This window comes from Poromitra crassiceps, assembly GCF_964638095.1.
Source record: "Poromitra crassiceps genome assembly, chromosome: 4".
NCBI lineage: Eukaryota > Metazoa > Chordata > Actinopteri > Beryciformes > Melamphaidae > Poromitra > Poromitra crassiceps.
In genome coordinates, this window is record NC_139626.1 from 4,762,982 (window position 1) to 4,782,028 (window position 19,047).

General features: G+C 44.3%; 2 protein-coding genes across 3 annotated transcripts in view; both read left to right on the forward strand.

The window, feature by feature from the left end:
• Positions 1-11,995: 11,995 nt before the first annotated feature.
• Positions 11,996-16,144, forward strand: mettl9 (methyltransferase 9, His-X-His N1-histidine; the record flags this gene model as incomplete). 2 transcript variants are annotated; one of them, XM_083634557.1, is made up of 6 exons in its annotated part: positions 11,996-12,112; positions 12,358-12,510; positions 13,826-14,016; positions 14,107-14,316; positions 14,795-14,979; positions 15,536-16,144. In XM_083634557.1, 5 exons carry the CDS (start codon positions 12,424-12,426, stop codon positions 15,745-15,747), a joined length of 885 nt encoding a protein of 294 aa, XP_083490683.1. In that variant the 3' UTR covers positions 15,748-16,144. The 2 variants fall into 2 exon arrangements, with proteins under 2 accessions (XP_083490683.1, XP_083490682.1); XM_083634556.1 differs by lacking the exon at positions 11,996-12,112 and having other exon boundaries at positions 12,343-12,510.
• A 1,406-nt stretch (positions 16,145-17,550) lies between these two features.
• LOC310774479 (wings apart-like protein homolog) overlaps positions 17,551-19,047 on the forward strand; it is a 43,765-nt gene continuing 42,268 nt past the window's right edge. Inside the window, exon 1 of the mRNA XM_083634555.1 lies at positions 17,551-17,717. The gene's annotated coding sequence lies outside the window, so the exon portion shown is untranslated. The remainder of the gene's footprint in view (positions 17,718-19,047) is intronic.

Consider the following 19,047-nt stretch of genomic DNA (forward strand, 5'->3'; position numbering starts at 1 on the left):
TCAACCACAGACTGCGTGCTCTGCTTCTGTCTTTTCCACGCTCCTTCACGTGGAGATGTTGGACATACTGAAAGTATATTCCATGTACATACGGAGGTCTCTATGAAAGTATATTCCATGGACATACGGAAGTCTCTATGAAAGTATATTCCATGTACATACGGAAGTCTCTATGAAAGTATATTCCATGTACATACGGAAGTCTCTAGAAACTCTTGGCACAATGATGAATGCAGCGTTCATACATCTACTTGTGTCAGTGGGTTCTATCCTCCATGACATCATCTAGAGAGGAGTCTTAGAGAAACCCCTCCGAGAAGTCTTCTTCCCCTTGTTGTCGGAGTCTGGGTCCATTTCCCACCCTGGACGCCTGGCTGTTTGACCATGACCCCGGGGGCACCTAGGTGAGGTTTAGATGCCAGTGGGGGGCAGACCTAGGTGAGGTCTAGATGCCAGACCTAGGTGAGGTTTAGATGCCTGTGGGGGGCAGACCTAGGTGAGGTTTAGATGCCTGTGGGGGGCAGACCTAGGTGAGGTTTAGATGCCAGTGGGGGGCAGACCTAGGTGAGGTTTAGATGCCTGTGGGGGGCAGACCTAGGTGAGGTCTAGATGCCAGACCTAGGTGAGGTTTAGATGCCAGTGGGGGGCAGACCTAGGTGAGGTTTAGATGCCTGTGGGGGGCAGACCTAGGTGAGGTCTAGATGCCAGACCTAGGTGAGGTTTAGATGCCAGTGGGGGGCAGACCTAGGTGAGGTTTAGATGCCAGACCTAGGTGAGGTTTAGATGCCAGTGGGGGGCAGACCTAGGTGAGGTTTAGATGCCAGTGGGGGGCAGACCTAGGTGAGGTTTAGATGCCAGTGGGGGGCAGTCCTAGGTGAGGTTTAGATGCCAGTGGGGGGCAGTCCTAGGTGAGGTTTACAGTAGATGCCAGTGGGGGGCAGTCCTAGGTGAGGTTTAGATGCCAGTGGGGGGCAGTCCTAGGTGAGGTTCAGATGCCAGTGGGGTGGAGTGCGTGTCCGGAGAATGCAGCAGCCCAAGCTGCCATCACAGCCCAGAGACAGAATGCTAGAGAGGGAGAGAGAGAGACGTCACTTTGTAGCATTTTCATTTCTGTGACATAGTGACATAGTGACATAGTGACACTGCAAGTTGGCATATTTTTCACCCTATTAAAAAGAGAAAATACAAGGCAACACTAGAGCTGTGTTCATTCCTCCATGCTGCCACATGCTGCCACAGCACAACATCAAAGTGACTTCATGTCGATCATTCCATTCATAATAGCAAAAATAATGCTCTTTTTATGATGCATACAGGTTGGGCATGTGCAGTGGCGGACTGCATAATCGGGCACGTCGGGCAAATGCCCGGTGGCCTGGCCTGGCCTGGCCTGCCAAAAAAAAAAAAAAAAAAAAGGTTTTTTTTTTTTTTGCAAGCCAGGCCAGGCCACTCACTGAACAGCAGGCCAGGCGCCGCCTACTGGTTTACTAGTGGTTTTATTACTTTATTCAGGTTTAAAGTGGGTGCATCTCATTGTAAAATTGGACTTGGCCCAAATTGGGCTTCAAACGGCCCAAATTGGGCTTCAAACGGCCCAAATCGGGCTTCAAACAGCCCAAATCTGGCTTTAAACGACCCAAATCTGGCTTCAAACGGCCCAAATTGGGCTTCAAACGGCCCAAATTGAGCTTCAAACGCCCCAAATTTTCCGCCGGCGCCCTTCGGACGCCGGCACGCGCGTCGGCCCGTATCGGCCTGGCCTGCTTGGTATCTAATGCCCGGCCTGAATTATGATCCCAGTCCGCCCCTGGGCACGTGTCTTTCAATTGACCTGACTTTTCACTTACTACTACAGGAAGCCCAGTCCCTTAAGTCATGTGAACCTAATCTATTGCTCTTTCCATACAGGAATATGATCTCAGTAATCTATTGCTCTTTCCATACAGGAATACGATCTCGGTCCATCCCTAACTTTAAGGAAGCATCTTTTCAGGCAAACGGTGTCTGGCTTTCTGCCAGCGTCTTTGGAAAATACAATGGAGCAGAAAGTTCCTTATTTTCCTCTCCAAGAAGGAAAGCAGTGCTGCTGACCAGTGACCACGGCTTCTAACCTGACCACGGCTTCTAACCTGACCACGGCTGCTGACCACGGCTTCTAAACCAATTTGCCTGAAATCCCTATCACTCAGGAGTAACACAGTAAACAGTACCTACATACATATAACATTGATTGATTGATTGATTGATTGATTGATTGATTGATTCCTGGTATCTGAATCAGTCAAGTGACACTGAACGCGATAGAGGAAATTAGCAGCATGGAGAAGTGACAAGTCAGGAAAAAACGTCAGATGAATTTGTATTTGAAGACATAACGAGCATCGGAGACATAGTTTGTGTTTGACAGGCTCTGGGCTACATAGGGCAGCATATGTATTCTCATGTTCTCCTCACAGGCATAACAAGCCCACTCAAGTTAGGGACTGTAAGGCTTAATCTTCTACTTCAGCACCAAGCTATTTTGTTCTATCCCATTCTCTATTCTTTGGTAGAGCCTGAATTCATATCTGGAGTGTAGCCTCAGCTTTGCATGTCAAAAAGCAATGTAGCGCAACTTGTCTGCCAGTGAGAAACACAGTTGAGCTATTTCTCCTGAATAATAGGGGATCGTGCAGCAGTGTAGCCTAGCAGCAGATGCCAATGTCTTTGCAATGACACAGGATCTAAAACTAGCTAGGCACCTTGCCAGGCAGTAAACAACTGCCTAGCACTACGGAGTGAGCACTACGCTGACATGAGCCAGAATGTAAACAAGGAGTCCAAAAAGGGTGTCAACATGAGATTCGAGATTCGCCATAGAGATTCTGAATGTCAGTGGCTAGAGTAGGCTAGTAGTCCACTGGACAGGGGCCCTGTAAACAAGTCTGGACCAGTGACCAGTTATTATACACAGTCAATGGTCTGAACAGACCAGTGTCACTCATGCTATCATAAGAAAGCCCATACTCCGCTCAGGAAAATAACACTTTTCCTAATTCAAGAAAAATCTTAAAACAAGACGCGCTTTGCTATGAAAACAATTGATTTATCTTAATATAATAATAACAACCTATTGACCTTTTATAAACCATTACTGTCCACTTGTAAATTCGACATCAATCTGATCCAGCAAGCAGCACCTTATTTCAATAACATTTCAACTTTTTGAATTGGTACACCTGTTATTCCCACAATCTTCCTGCAACAAAATACAGTGTGGAGGTGCTGCTTGGTGTATTTTGTGTGTGTATGTGTGTGTCGTAGTGTATACACACTATGATAAAGATTAATATTAAGCTTATAAATGTTATAGCAGGTGTGTATGCTTGCCATATCATATGCCTTATGTCATGATGGGGTTTTGAGTGGACTTTTGCATCATTTTCCCTCGATACAGAATAACGAAGGTGTCGGTGCCCTATAGGCACAGAAACTCAGCTTGCAAAATAAAACTAAATCAATACAGTGCCAGGCTGCCTTTTTGAACATAGGCTATTTGTACAAAGTTTATCAAGACGAGCTTGTTCTATTCTCGTTGAAATCCTGTCTTTCCTCTCTAACTTTCCTCTCTCAGCTGTCAAGGTGTTCCGACTCCCAGTCATGCAAAGTTCAAAGCAAAAACACGCGTTTATCCGCATTCAGCGTGTTAAGTGGGTCTAAGTTTATCCTTATGAAGAAGTTTACAAAGACATGTGCAGTCTCACCTGTTGTAACACTGTTCGTGGAGGCGGCGACTAATTAATGTGCGTATGGTAGCTGCGCTGCGAGAAATCTGCAGGAAGCATCGACAACGAAGAGGGACTGACTGACCAGTCAAACACAGTTAACACAACTTCCGGTCACACCTTTCAAAGTAAAACCTTTCTTGATGAACAACTTTTTTCACTCCAACCCAGCTGTCACTTTTTTTTTACACTTCAAAAAATAGATCTGTACACAACACTCAGAAATTAAAAGAATCTTCCCTTTAAACTTCCATTTTATATTGAAGGAGATGTCGCATATTTTCCGGTGTTGTCTTTTCTAACACAGCTAACATGACGAATTGAAATTAGTTTGACAGCCCGCCCCGGGCAATATAACCCGGTTCTCTCAGTCCAAATTCCCACCACAGTGTAAATAATATAAATATAAATGAATTAGGTTGGTAATTTTTTAATCCTAAACAGTAGTTCATGTTATAGATTCTCCAACATTTTCACATTACAGACACACATTAAACCGTGGGCCCTCGTTTGGAATAATTTCTAATAAAACTAAAATATACAGAAATGAAATTATTCCCATTTTCGCGAGCACGGTGCACGGTGGCCCGCTGGACCCCACCACCATGGAGACAGAGCGGTGGTTTACTGGCGACATCTGCTGGTTGGACTTGGTATTAGTCAACGGAGAGATTGGTTCAATACAAAGCAAATTAAGGCAATGCAATCTCATCTGTGTGTGTGTGTGTGTTCATGTAAAGTGATACAGTATATCACTTTCACATATCACATATATATACAGTATATCACTTGAGCTATTCAGCGGTTTCTACCTGTGACCTCCTGGATCTGATCTGTGCCCACTCCAATGTGTATCTCTGAATTATAGAGATGTTCTAACCCACCCACGTTTTTCGGGCAATCCAGGATCAGACTGACCCTTGCTTATTTCGGGTCAGTAAAAAACAAAAACAAATATCTTGTTCTGACATTTATGTTCCCAAATAAATAAATGAATAAATACTTTTTAGGTGGGGTACACCTCCCTCAAACAGATACATGTATGACCATAAATCAAACAACCAAATCACAATTGCCATAATCAAATGTCAGCATTGCAGGTTTCTGCAATCCACAGATACGTACAATCTCTAATGTCTGCCTTTTATTTGATTCTAAAATGTGGCATTTTACCTTTGTGCAACCCTACAATATCAACGTAAATTAGAAAGAAAAATCTGCGGTTCATTTGAAAACCTTGATGCCTTTTTTTTTGCCTAAGGCACACACAAAAAACGTGTTTTGTTCAACAACAGGATTATGGTTGGTTAGACTAAATACAAATGTTAAATGTGACTCACGGTTCAAATGTAGACTTTGTAAATCCAGGGATCGAACACACCCCTCCAGTGTGAAAAGCTATTTCAATAGCAGACTCTGTGATAACGTTGATATACACGTATCTAGAAACATGATACCGGTACTCTACATTTTATTCTGGCGACCAGGCTGAACTCAAAAGGCAAATGATAGCTCCTACAACATATGTACATAGGCATATTTATTGATACTGCGGAGTAAAATATATAAATTTACAAAGGAAGAATTGCTCAGATTTGGTGGGATTTCCTCACATGTGCTTTCACAAGCTCTGGCCGACTGAAGGCCATTTCACAGACAGAACATTTATGGGGTTTCTCTCCCGTGTGGGTCATCTGGTGTCTTTTCAAGCTCCCTGCGCTTTTGAAGTTTCTGTCACAGGTGGGACACTTGTAGGGCTTTTCCCCCGTGTGCATCCTCATGTGTGCGGTGAGGTAGTACGATTGGACGAACCCCTTCCCGCACTCCTGACACTTAAACGGCCTCTCCCCGGTGTGATAGCGAGTGTGTATTTTAAGCTCCGACGCCGACCTGAACCGGTTGCCACACTCGCTGCAGGAATAAGGCCGCTCCGTCGTGTGCGTCAAATCGTGTCTCGTCAACGAGCTCGCACTTCGGAACAGTTTGCCACAGTGCGAGCACGGATAGCGCACGCCGGCGTGGACCTTAGCCACATGCAGGTCTAAGCTTCTCTTAAGGGCGTACGATTGCCCGCAGTGTTCGCAGCAAAAGCGCTTCTCTTCTTGGCTGCTGTGACAACAGAGCCGGTGGATCTTCAGCGCCGCGTTGGACTTGCAGCCCTTTCCACAATCCCAGCAGAGGAAGGGAGCCTCTTTGGTGTGAGTTCTGTCGTGGAGCTTCAGAGCCGACGCGTAGCCGAACGCTTTGGGACACTTGGGGCATTTGAACGGGAGGTCGCCGGTGTGAAACCTCTCGTGCCGGATCAGACCTCGCAAGTCGGTGTAACTCCGTTCACAAAAAGCACAAGGAAAAGGTCCGCTGAAGTGGTGAGCAGACACGTAGTGCTGGCTGAGCTGGAGGAAGCCTCTGAAGCTCTCGTCACACATGGTGCACGGACGAGGCTCGTGTCTCAGATTGTGAGTTCGGAGTCTCGCCACGTCTGGGAAGGACCGATTACAATCTGCACAATACAGTGGATCATCCACAAGTCTGTCTTTTCCAAGTGTCTTTGTGGACTTGAAACTCTTCCTACATTCACCTGGCTTCACGCCATTAGTTTGCTTTACCTTGCATGGCATTGTGTGCCTCTTTACCTTGCATGGCATGGTGTGCCTGTTCAACCCTTTTTTGGACTTGAACTCACAATTCGGACAGGAATCCGATTCATCTGAATGGGATTGAGTGTGACATTTTACGGTTCCCTTTACCGCTGCTTCACAAACGTTTGAGCAGCACATTTCATTTGCCTCTGTGTTTTCTGATATACGAGGGTTCTCGTGTGAACATTCATTATTGTCCTCTGATGGCGACTCAACAAGCTCCTTTAGACTGGTAGTTTTGCTTTTTCTATCAGAAGATATCTGGATTAATTTGTTTGTCATCTCCTGGCCTTCAACGTCATTACCATGCACTGAGGAACCCTCACATCTGCCTGAATGCCTCTTCAAACTTGCAGTGCTCTTGTAACTTTTGTTGCAGACAGTACGAGGAGGGCGCTCTTCTGAGGGCATCTCCACATGTCGTTCCAGGAGAGAGGGCAAAGCAAGGCTCTTGCCACAGACTGTACTTTCCTGAGGTACATTGCAAGTTTCTCCACCAGTGTTCTTGACAGAAACATCTGACAACTTCTCCTGCTTTATCGCTGCAATACTGTCATTCTCCAAAAGTGATTGGTTCTGCTGTTGTGTGTCTGCCAGCTGGACTGTGTGGTTCTGCTGTTCTGTGTCTGCCACCTGGACTGTGCTGCTGAATGACTGGGGATCGTTTTTCTCTGTAGATGGAGGAACTCTCTTTCCAGAAGGTGCGCCCACTCGCTGCAGATTCATCAGATCCTTTTCATGTGTTCTAAACTGTTGTGAGCAATGGAAACAAGTGCTGTCACAGTTATTGCAGTCACAGGGTTCGATCAAAGGAGACATAATATGGCTCTTCACATGAGAACTCCTCTCAGAAGGTTGAGCTGAGAGCTGGTCCGAAACTTCACACCGATTAGGGTCTCCTTGAGTGTCTTTTTTCTCGGGTATGTTTGATGACATCATCCTGGGTTGTGGCACAGTGATTCGACACACATTTAACTGGTGTCTCCTCAGGTCATACTGGAACTGAAAGAGTTTCTTGCACTGCGAGCACTGGAACGCTCGCTCCCCTGTGTGGCTCCTCTGATGCCGCCTCATATCTGCCGCACGACTGTACGTTTTACCACACGTGGGACAAGTCTTGCTCGTCGACGATCCTCGGGGTCCACTTTTGGACTGCTCGCTTTTGGATGTTATTAAAAACGTTTTCATCTTCAGGCCCTGGTTTTGTCTGACCGGTCTTGCTGGCGACGCAGTCGTGATTGGCTCGAGCCTCAGCACTTGCACAGCTGGTGTATAAAGTATGGGTGACAGTATCACATTAGACACAGTGATGTTTTTGATTTGTTCATCAGTTAGTGTGCTGTCCTCCTCACTCTCCTTCTTCATGTACTTTTCAATTGCAGGAGAGCTTTCCGCATCATTAGCTGAGAGTTGAACCTGCCCATCCTCTCCTGTAGCCATCACTGAGTTAACATCCCCGACAGAGGACATGTTCTCTGTGGGTCCGATCTCCTCAGCGGGTATTTCAACATTATAACCAACCTGGACCTCAATGGCACAAGAGCCTAAACCCATGGTATGTCCATGTAAAGACACAGCATGTTGTATAGTGCAAGGAAGCTCGTCCTCGACGCCCTCATCACTATTGACAAAGGACTGGTGCTCAACACAGCTGCTGTCTGTCTCTCTCCTCTTCTGTCTTTCGTCACTCTCCGTGCTTGAATCTTCGGTGGCTTTTTTCCGAATTGCAGTCTCCACTATCAATTCTTTGCTAAAGGAGTCCATGTAATCAGCCAACGCATTTGCCTCCAATACCGTCTCTCCTTGAGCGGCCATGACCGTTTCCATAGGTGGGAGACAGAGCGCTGCACAAATGCTGCCGCCAATTGACGGATGATCTGAAAATCAAAACACATGCAGTTAACTGCGGATAGGCACAGATTATTGTCACAGGTGTCAATCGAATTTATGTAATGGTGGTGCTATGAATTTGCAACTGACTGTAAAATCTCCAGTCAGACCACTTCTATTTGATCACTTCAAAATGATCATCATCACCAACTGCCAGCAGGGGTTCCCAACCTTTTCCTGCTTGTGACCCCACATTGACGTCACAACAATCTAGGGATCCCAGACGCCGAACGCCCCTCTATCACAGTAGTAAACTCCGCCCTATTATAGTACTGTAGTAAGATTGTAATTGCTCCAGCAACATCAGTGGTGACATCATCACTGATGTGATCACAATTGCTCGAGTGACATCATTCATGACATCAATTCTGACTTTAATCTCCGAATTCTGATTTTATTATCTTCTGGGATGAAAGTCGGAATTCTGAATGACTTCAATTTCAGAATTCTCACTTTAATCTCAGAATTCTAAACTTTTTACTCAGAAGTCTGTTGTGACACTTGTAGGGCTTTTCCCCTGTGTGCATCCTCATGTGTGCAGTGAGGTAATACGATTGGACGAACCCCTCCTGACACTTAAACGGCCTCTCCCCGGTGTGATAGCGACACATAATAATATAGTAACCATAGATAGATATAGATATTACCATTATCATTGGGTTGGCTGAGGTCTTTTTGATATTCCAAGAGGCATTTAAGCTCCTGAGGGTCAGAAAAAGACTCCACGTATTCTGCCAGAACCGAAGGAACATCGTTGAGCATACAGGCAACCTGGTCACAAGAACAAAGATATTTAGTTTCAGTGCTATAAATGCCTTAACTCCAAAACCCTCTTTGTTAGGTAATGCATCGATATAGTTTACCTGTTGAAGATTTGGTACAATGAGTAACTTCTCAAGCTGCAACAGGAATTTCTCCACAAGCATCTGTAGATCTTTGTTATACTTGGGTCCAAACTTCACTGGGAAAACATCCTGAAAAGGAGCAACTGATTTGGGTCAACACAGTTTAAATTGTCTTCAATAAAGTAGGAGAGAAAATATCTACAATTTCAAAGTGATAAAGCCAGACTCACTGACCTGGTGTCAGACTCACTGACCTGGTGTCAGAGTCACTGACCTGGTGTCAGACTCACTGACCTGGTGTCAGAGTCACTGACCTGGTGTCAGACTCACTACGCCACTACGCTATATGAGGAACCAAGATTGTCTCTATTTCAGTTAATGCAAAATAAGAAACCGGAACTATTTTGGTCAGGAGATGATGCGAAGTTGTAATGGTTGTTCAGAGATGAAGTCTTCAGTTTGGCCAGGTTTATTGGGAGGGCTTGGAAACTCAGAATGGAGAAGCTGTTCATCTGAATATATAACTCTGTCTTGTTTATGTTTGAGCGTTTTGTAGCTTGTTTGTTGATTTGTTTGTATTGTTGAACTTGAATGATTTGTGTCTTGTAAGCCCAGACGGGCTGGGCACCTTGAATATGGTGCATGACACAGAAATAAAAATCTATCTATCTATCTCACTGACCTGGAAGAAGTGCTGCCTCTCGTCTTGATCTTTAACTAGGGTTTCAATAAGAGCCAGGATGTTTGATCCAGATGATCCACCCTCTGTATCACCTGTCTGTGATACATCATATTACACGTTAGAAAATACATTAGATGTTAGTTCTGGTTGCCATTGCATTATAGTCACCATACAGTGCATGAAATGAAGAGAAAACTCACATGTGTGTTCAATGATGACGTGACTGTTTGCATGATGTCCAGGTGTGGCTGAATGGCCTTGAGGTCTATCGTCTGCTCTAGGCGACACAACTCCAGTATCAGCTAAAAGCAGAGGAAAGTAGTGATAAACCTTGCCTTCTAACAGGTACATGTGAGATTTGATCTCAATGAGGATGAGTCAAGAACACATTTAAAATATCAGCTGTAAACGCAAAGGCAAGATCGGATTGTTTATTATTATCCAGATAAAACGTGTCTGGATACAGATCACATTTTAATACCAGGTGTAAATAGGGTCCTAATTGTCTTAATACTTTCTCATACAGTACCTGTGCCCGAAGGCCAAGACTCAGCAAAGACCTCTGTCTGTGATTAAGGAGCTCTGGGACAATTTCAGTGACCGTTGTAACAAAGTAGTCCAGTAGGCCATAGTCGGCCACAACTCTCTGCTGGATGGTCTGCCAGATTGCTGCAGAGACCAGCCGAAGTGGTGGGACCAGAAGGCGAAGACAGGAGAGAGGAAGACGGGGGTCTAGAAAAGAAAACACGAATGACGAATCCTTTTAGGGAATGGACCAGGTATTCATTTGAACACTACAGAATTAAATTACTAGATAATTTCAGGAAAAAACAATAATAGATTAACAATAATGAATACAGTAATATTAAATGTGACAATGAGAAAGACAAAGTGAGGGGAGAGAGGGAAAAGTTGGGCTATTTAGTGGTTCTTAATATGGCCTATGGCCTATGGCCTGCATTCATACACCGATGGCGGCAGGCTGCCACGCAGGGTGCCTACACACCATCGGGAGCAAGGAGGGTTGAGTGTCTTGCCCAAGGACACAACGACGGCAGCTGGGAGGGAGCGGGGATCGAGCCGCCAACCCTTGCGTCATTGGCCGACCCGCTCTACCTCCTGAGCTAAAGCCGCCCCCAATATGGGGTCAGGGGGACAGCAGGGTTCCTTGAGGGCATCCCAGCAGTCCCCAACAAATTGATGAATTGCTCAATTTGATTATTTAATTTACAAGAACAATTATAGACTGTAGAAGAATGGCTATTTTGATCATATAGTTTCACTGTTATCTCTCTACTATGATTACATAGTCATGGAGTTCTGGATAAAGTCATATCTAACAATAAAAATATTATCAGATCTGGGTCCAAGAGAAACAATCTCATCAAATGTGGTCCATGGCTCTACTAAATTAGGGTCCTTATACGAAAAAGGTTGAGAACCACTGGTGTGTAGCCCCATCTCTCCCTTGTAGGCAGAGCCAGAGAACATAGCCATTCAAAATATGGCAGCTCGATGTGACTATTGCACATACAGTATCAGAGGATAAATTCAGACATTTTACTAACAGTTGGGATCTTCATAAAATTCTGCATATTTATTTCAATCAATTCTCAATAGAGCCGACCCACTACCCTCCACGCCTTTTGGTGGAAGGTTGTGGAAATATGCTAGAACCAAACCAATTAGAAAATGTTAAGTTGTATTAAAATAAATGCTGCTCGCTGTGTACATGCCAGATTGTGGAATGGCTCCTAACGATTCAGAAAAGGTATTGAGCCTACATCAAAATGTCCTTCACATTACGAATATACCTAAATAGAAACAGTTCGCCATCGTCAACACCCGTTGTTGTCTGCAGGTTCATTTAGATTTGAGAGGGTATGGAACGAGGCCATGGCTGTCCCATATAGGGCTGTTCTCACGTCACGTCACACATCGAGATAATATAAAGTTGTCTCCGAAACAGGGATGTTGTTACCTTTCCTCTCTGAAACATGATGCATGTTCCAGCCAGGTTATATTCAGTTCCCAGCAAAAGAGAGCGATACAATAATGACGAAGCTGTCGTAACGTTACTTGTTGAAGAAGAGCGTAGCGGAGAGTTGACGGTTATAGTTCCGGACACATTTAGCGGTAACACAGGAAATGCACTGCAGAATGTACGCGGAAGTGATTTGATTGAAAAGTTGAGTTGTCAAAAGTATGGGCGGGGGGACCATTTATTTACTCAACTGATTAAGATGTGGAGTAAACAGCAGCTTTGTTTCTAAAAATCCACCGCACCCTCAGGTTTGTTTAATTGTTGTATTTGGGAGGAGAAGAGACATGCGTGTTGCTTTACAATTGGATGCCTTGATCGTCTATCTTACACCTCACTACTCTGCCTGTCTGTCTGTCCACTGCCACTGGCCAGTCAGTCAATCAGCGTCTTCGATCGACGGCAACCAGAGTCCGTCACCTTCGCCCACACAGACAGAAACGGCAGACGGCAGATCTATATTGAACTGAGTGTTGTCATTATGTGTCATCTACAGCTGAGGACATTGCTTTTTGTAGCCTGGCTGCTGGGCTACATCGCCTTCCTGCTCGCCGTCAGAAGGATGTGGACGGGCAAGTACGTGCGCAGCCCACTCGGTCGCTCCCTGTTCAGGAACATGCTGAGCGACGCGCAAGATGACACACAAGAGGTAAAGGTCGCGCATAATATTATGACTTTTTAACAGAGAATAAAACGTCAGGATTCCCACGCGTCATTGAAATCATTGACGTTTGTGAATTTAAGAGAGAGAAAATCAAGGCATTGAAAGTTTTTGAAAATAGACATACATACATAGACATGGGTCATTGCTTGAAAGTGCTTCATTTTATATAGTGTTGTCCAATAATATAAATTGAAGTTCATCACTGTACAGCACAGTTGAGAAGACTTGACACTTCAAGCCTCTCTCTCTCACTCGCTCTTCAATTGGCTGTGAGCTTCTGTAAAGCCTGCTAACTTTTTACATTTGGTTTTTAAATGCGACTTGTATCCAGAAAAGTTATCTGGATAATGGTTGCATTTAAAAACCAGCAGGTGTAAATGGGGTGAAAGAGATCTGAACACAATGTGAGCCAGACTACCTCCAGATGTGGTCAGCAAGATCTGATCACGATGCGTTTACACCTTGCATTAAACATGTGTATTTCCTTATCCAGATACAGGTCACATTTAAAAACCAGGTGTAAATAGGGTATCGGTTATTATTATTTGTTAATCTCAGTGTTGTAACCTTATCCGTTTCTCAAACTATGCTTTGTTGGGTCCTTGGATTTGAAGGAACTGAGCTTGGAAAGTCATTGCAAAGTCCTTGAATTTGATCTTCAAGAAGGTGTGGGAACCCTGTAATAAATAAGGGATGGAGTTTAAATAAGGAATGGGGTTTGCTTGGCCAAACAAAGCAGCAGCTGTTCTTCTGAAGACAGTGTTGTGAGAGACTATCCTAATGCCCGATGTGTATCTTGCTCTTCTGGGCTTGCCACCACTACAAATGACCTCAGAACCTATAGGAAACACTGGATGTCTATTTCAAATGACATCAGAACCTATAGGAAACACTGGATGTCTATTTCAAATGACCTCAGAACCTATAGGAAACACTGGATGTCTATTTCAAATGACCTCAGAACCTATAGGAAACACTGGATGTCTATTTCAAATGACCTCAGAACATATAGGAAACACTGGATGTATATTTCAAATTACATCAGAACCTATAGGAAACACTGGATGTATATTTCAAATTACATCAGAACCTATAGGAAACACTGGATGTCTATTTCAAATGACCTCAGAACATATAGGAAACACTGGATGTATATTTCAAATTACATCAGAACCTATAGGAAACACTGGATGTCTATTTCAAATGACCTCAGAACCTATAGGAAACACTGAATGTCTATTTCAAATGAGCTGCAGGATCAATGTGAATTCCAGACTTTTCTCTTCTCCTCTTGCTCTAGTGGTACCAGTGCTCCCCTGACCTGCTCGGAGATGCGGTGCAGCCGCTGTTCATACAGAGCCACATGGACTCGGACACCCAGGCTTTTCTCAAGCGGAGCGTAGAGAAGTCTGGCTGGCTGTTCACGCAGCTCTACCACTCTTTCATCTCCACAGTCCTCAGCCCTGTGGTCTCACGCACCTCCATCAATGGGTGAGCACTCCGTCGCCCGTTCCCCTCTGTCTTTGTCACCACATCTCCTCCAGTGCACCTTGCTCTGACCTGCTCTCCTCTCTGTCTCAGGCTCCTGGGCCGGGGCTCCATGTTCGTGTTTTCCGCGGAGCAGTTCCAGAGGTTGATGCATGTCGGCCCGGAGTGGAGGGCAGAGAGGCTTCTGGACCTCGGGGCCGGGGATGGAGGCGTCACCGAGGTGATGGGAGCCTATTTCAGAGAGGTCTATGCCACTGAGCTCTCAGCTCCCATGAAATGGCATCTGCAAAGGAGGAATTACAGGTGTGACTGACTTTCAAATCCACTAATTATAGTACCAGATCACAGGCCTCATTATTCTGATTATATATGATTATAATTATAGTACCAGATCACAGGCCTCATTATTCTGATTATATATGATTATAATTATAGTACCAGATCACAGGCCTCATTATTCTGATTATATATGATTATAATTATAGTACCAGATCACAGGCCTCATTATTCTGAACTTGGCAAGACTGGGGGTGGTTTGTGATTGCTTTCTGTAACTTATGCCCCTGTGTGTTGTTGGCTGTTTTAAATAGTCATCTTTATGTTTTTTGTTTTGTTTTTATTGTTATTGTAATCAGGTCTCGATCACAGTGTGATTGCCCGAGTAAATAAATAGTAAATTGACTAAAAAGAAAATATGGCAATAAAGGGCAGAATTGACAATACATAGGTAATATTACACTAATACAAAAATAATACATCTCTCTGTCTCTGTGTTGCTCAGAGTGCTGGGTATAGAGGAGTGGGAGCAGACTGGTTTCCAGTATGACCTGATCAGCTGCCTGAACCTGCTGGACCGCTGTGACGATCCTCTGGCTCTGCTCCGGGCCATCAGGCGAGCGCTGGTTCCCCAAACAGGACGAGTCGTCGTGGCTGCAGTGCTTCCCTTCCAGCCCTATGTGGAGATAGGTCAGTGGGTGTTACAAAAAAAGTCCCAACGGTAACCAATAGCTCGTTATTATTGCTATTAATACAGTCAATTAGTGTACACCTAATCCCTAGGCCTAACTAGCACAGCTAGCTCCTACCGCTAGTGCCCTGTAAGTGCCTGAACACGCCAGACACTAATCCTACGCTGAAGCAAACGCAGCGCGGAGGCAGTTTCATTTCAGCGTCCTTGTTAACAGGGGAGACCGATCACAAAAGCCGCAGCTCTTTGCCACGCTGAAGCGACACTGCACGTGTGCTGCAGCAATAGTTTCGGCGTCTGGTCTATTATCACGATGTCAAACCTGGTTTGACTCACATTATGAGTCAGACTAGGTTTATGAGTCACAGGAAGTGTAAATACAATCGGAACTTCCGATTGTATTTACACTTCCTGTTAGTCTCTCAAGCCAGATGGTCTCTTCTGCATAAGGTGAATACAGTGATATGACCTAGTATGACATATTGTAATTGAAAATGTGTGAGAACCCTGTCCACTACTTGTACCTGAAAATGTTTTGTATGTACTTGTTTCCAGGAGGGAGGTGGCAGCGTCCCAAAGAACACCTGAGAGTAAAGGGGAAGACGTGGGAAGAGCAAGTGACGGATCTGTCCAATGAGGTCTTCCGGGGGGCGGGGTTTGAGGTGGAGGCTGTGACTCGGTTGCCATACCTCTGTGAAGGGGACATGTATAAAGATTACTACGTACTTGATGACGCTGTATTTGTTCTCAAGGCTTTAGAGACTTGAGGCGTCGCTCCCTGTCGACGATACCTTTTTATCTTTAATACCAAATGAACTGAGGGCCGCTCAGAGCTTTGCCTGATGTAACTGTGTCCCGCTCTGTGGCTGCTGGAAAGGCTCATAGGACAAGGTTCCCACCACAAGTCCTTGAAATCCTTCAAAGTTTGTGATATTGAGAAAAAAATCAAGGCCTTGAAAGTTTTTGAAAATAGACATGGATCATTGATAGTGCTTGAATGTATATATTATTGTGAGTTATTTTGATTTTTTTTTTTTTTACTTAACATTTGTTTCAAGCCTCTTTGTCTTTTAATAGTTGTCTGTGAGCTTCTGTAAAGCTGCTAGTTCTCATTAGAAACATTCTCAGTGTTGTAACGCTAATTAACCTTGAACTTTGCCGTGAAGTGGGCTGGAAGGGTTAGGGTTAGGGTGGGCTGGAATTGGGCTGGAAAGTCCTTGAGTCTGATGTTTAAGAAGGTGTGGCAACCCTGAGTACAATTTCGAGAGGTTTCATTCATAAATACCCTTTTTTCTTTTTATACAAACAAACAGTTCAGTCAGGTTTGCAGCTCAGGTAGCTCCTACATTTACCAGCCATCTTGTGTGACAGCGATACCTCTACTTTTATTCAGAAAAAAAAACAAGTGGCAGTTTGCCTACCTTGAAATGCCACATTAACTTAACGCAAAAAAAGCTGTAAGGAAGATACAATCTTGACATATCACTTTGGAACTGGTGTCTGTTCTGTAAAGTGTGTTATTTGTAGCAAGTGTTTACTGTCAGTGATGTGCTTCATCATTCCTTCAACTCTACACACTAATACCGATGGAGAGAATCTCATCATTTGTACATTCATTATTTCTGTCTCATTCATAGGGCCAATGCACACACATTATTGCTGACTCAAGCAAGCTGGGCCCATTACATGTAATGTTGTAAATGGTTACTTGATATTAATGACAACAAAAGCAATATGAATCCTTTAAAGTCAGTGCCATGCATCTAGGATGCCACAGCACAAAGGGTCTTCTATTTATTAAACTGTGCCACATTTTGTGTAATGTTTGTATTGAAAGAGTACAACGAATTCAAGAACAAATAAACATTATTTTCTGTGTTTTTGTTTTCTCGTGTCATCAGGTGAACTTGAGGTGTAATCAGTTGAGATGGTTTGAGATTTGTCCACCTCTACAGTCTTCAGATGGAGAAGACTGGTGAACCTGATTTGCTCTAAGCATGGTGTCAACATGGAGCATGTCAAGCCAGACACTGAGTTGGAAGCTGAGATGTGAACTGTATTTTAGGAGATCATGCAGTGTGCATAATGTATGTTAATAAGAGCTCCTATTTGCTGATGAGGCTTCAAGAGCACTTTCCTATGACAGATGGAGCATGCAGCTACATGTATTTACTGAGTTTGATTTGCATTGATTGACTGAATTTTTTACAGAGCTTTGACATTGACCCGGTTTAATGACTGATGGGAGCAAGCATAATATAGCCTAATAATATAGAAGTAGTTAGTACTACAATACCAAGGATATATAGATCTAAATGCAATATAACATTTTCCATGGGTATGTATATTCAATGTGTGTGATATCACTCCAATTTTTATCGAGTTTGATTGATCGCTTTTATTCTGAAGAATCCTGACCGGAAGTAAGACATTCCTGCTCATTTGACGCTGGTCACAGAGAGAGAGACACTGAGACAGTCCATTGTGATTTAGCTGAAGTAGCTCTGCTGATTGAGACTCAGCAGCCTGGAGCACCGAGCCACCATCAGCTCCGTGTCCGTGTTGTTGATCCAGAGGCGGGCCGGGAGGCCAGCACACAGGCGGCCCGGGGTGAGCTCTGACCGTGCAGGAAGGCCCACACACAGGCGGCCCGGGGTGAGCTCTGACCGGGCAGGGAGGCCACACAGGCGGCCGGGGGTGAGCTCTGACACACGGTGACGGTTCTTTAGAGCAGTAGGTAAGTGCTAATAAGAATAGGTGAATAAGGTGACTTCAGCAGCACAACACGATCTGTTTTCCTCATGTCTAACGCTAACGCAGTCAGGGCACATATCAGTGTCAAAGTGTAGTTATTGTTAGTTAGCTTGCTAGCAGTTCGCTTCAAGCTAGTAGATTGCTAGAGTGGTGATGCTTCAGGTTAGTCTCGCTGTAGCAAGTCCTCAAGTCAACTGCACCCATCGGTTGGAATGGTCTCAAGCGACATACACGTTATCAATCACAATAAAAATATACCTTACTCACGCACAATGTTGTTATCCAATGATAGGGACCGAGAGTATCCAAAAATATTACATAGCGTAGTTTTACAATACCGATCCCTTAGTCACAAGCCATGTCAGAACCAAAGCTACATCTCAAAAACAGTCTTCTTCGGCTGTAATTTGGTTTCAACTGCTCCACAGCGCCTGATGTATCGGTTGCGAGCTCAGTGGTTGGGAGGGTGTACTGCACTGTTTATAATTTATTAGCTTAAACGTATTTTATTTTGAAAAAATCCTGATCGGAAATTGAAAAAAAATGTTGCTAGGTTTATCCTGCAACTTCGGCTCCGGCACGTGAATAAGGGCTATTACGTACTATTTTTGGATACTCTTGGTCCCTATCATTGGATAACAACATTGTGCGCGGGTAAGGCACATTTCTATTGTGATTGATAACGTGTATGTCGCTTGAGAGCATTCCAACCGATGCGTGCAGTTGACTGAGGACTTGCTACGGCGAGACTCAACCTGAAGAATGAAGGCTGCGTCTCGCGTTGAGGCTAGGCTAGCTATTGGCTAAAGTTCGACCTGATGGCGTTTTTATTCTCCCCTTAAGACACGTTTTGCCCATAGCGTTATGGGATGATCGTTATAATTAAACAGGTCGTCTGCCTCATTTGTCTTACAAGAACTCTAGCGTTAATGTGCTTTGTTGTGTTGATGTGTTTCTACTAGCTAGCACTAGCATCCTCTCAGCTGCAGCTAGCTGGCTAACGTTAGCCTTGTTTTGCTACACCAGCTGGCTGCTGTTTATCTATGCCTGGATCTCAAAGCAAGGATACATGGAAGAGGATGTAAACACTAAAATCGCAGATTTTTCTGTGTGACTGCGGACAAAAATGATAAATAGGCTTTTCGTGTGTGTGGACTAGTAACTGTTATTAGGTAACGTTGATGATGTGTGTAACGGGCTGACACACGGTGAAACTTCCATGCAACTAGCTAGCTGCAGGTTGCAAATTGCATGAAACATATTTTTCATGCAACTTGTCATTTACACAAAGCAATTAAAAAGTAATCAATTCT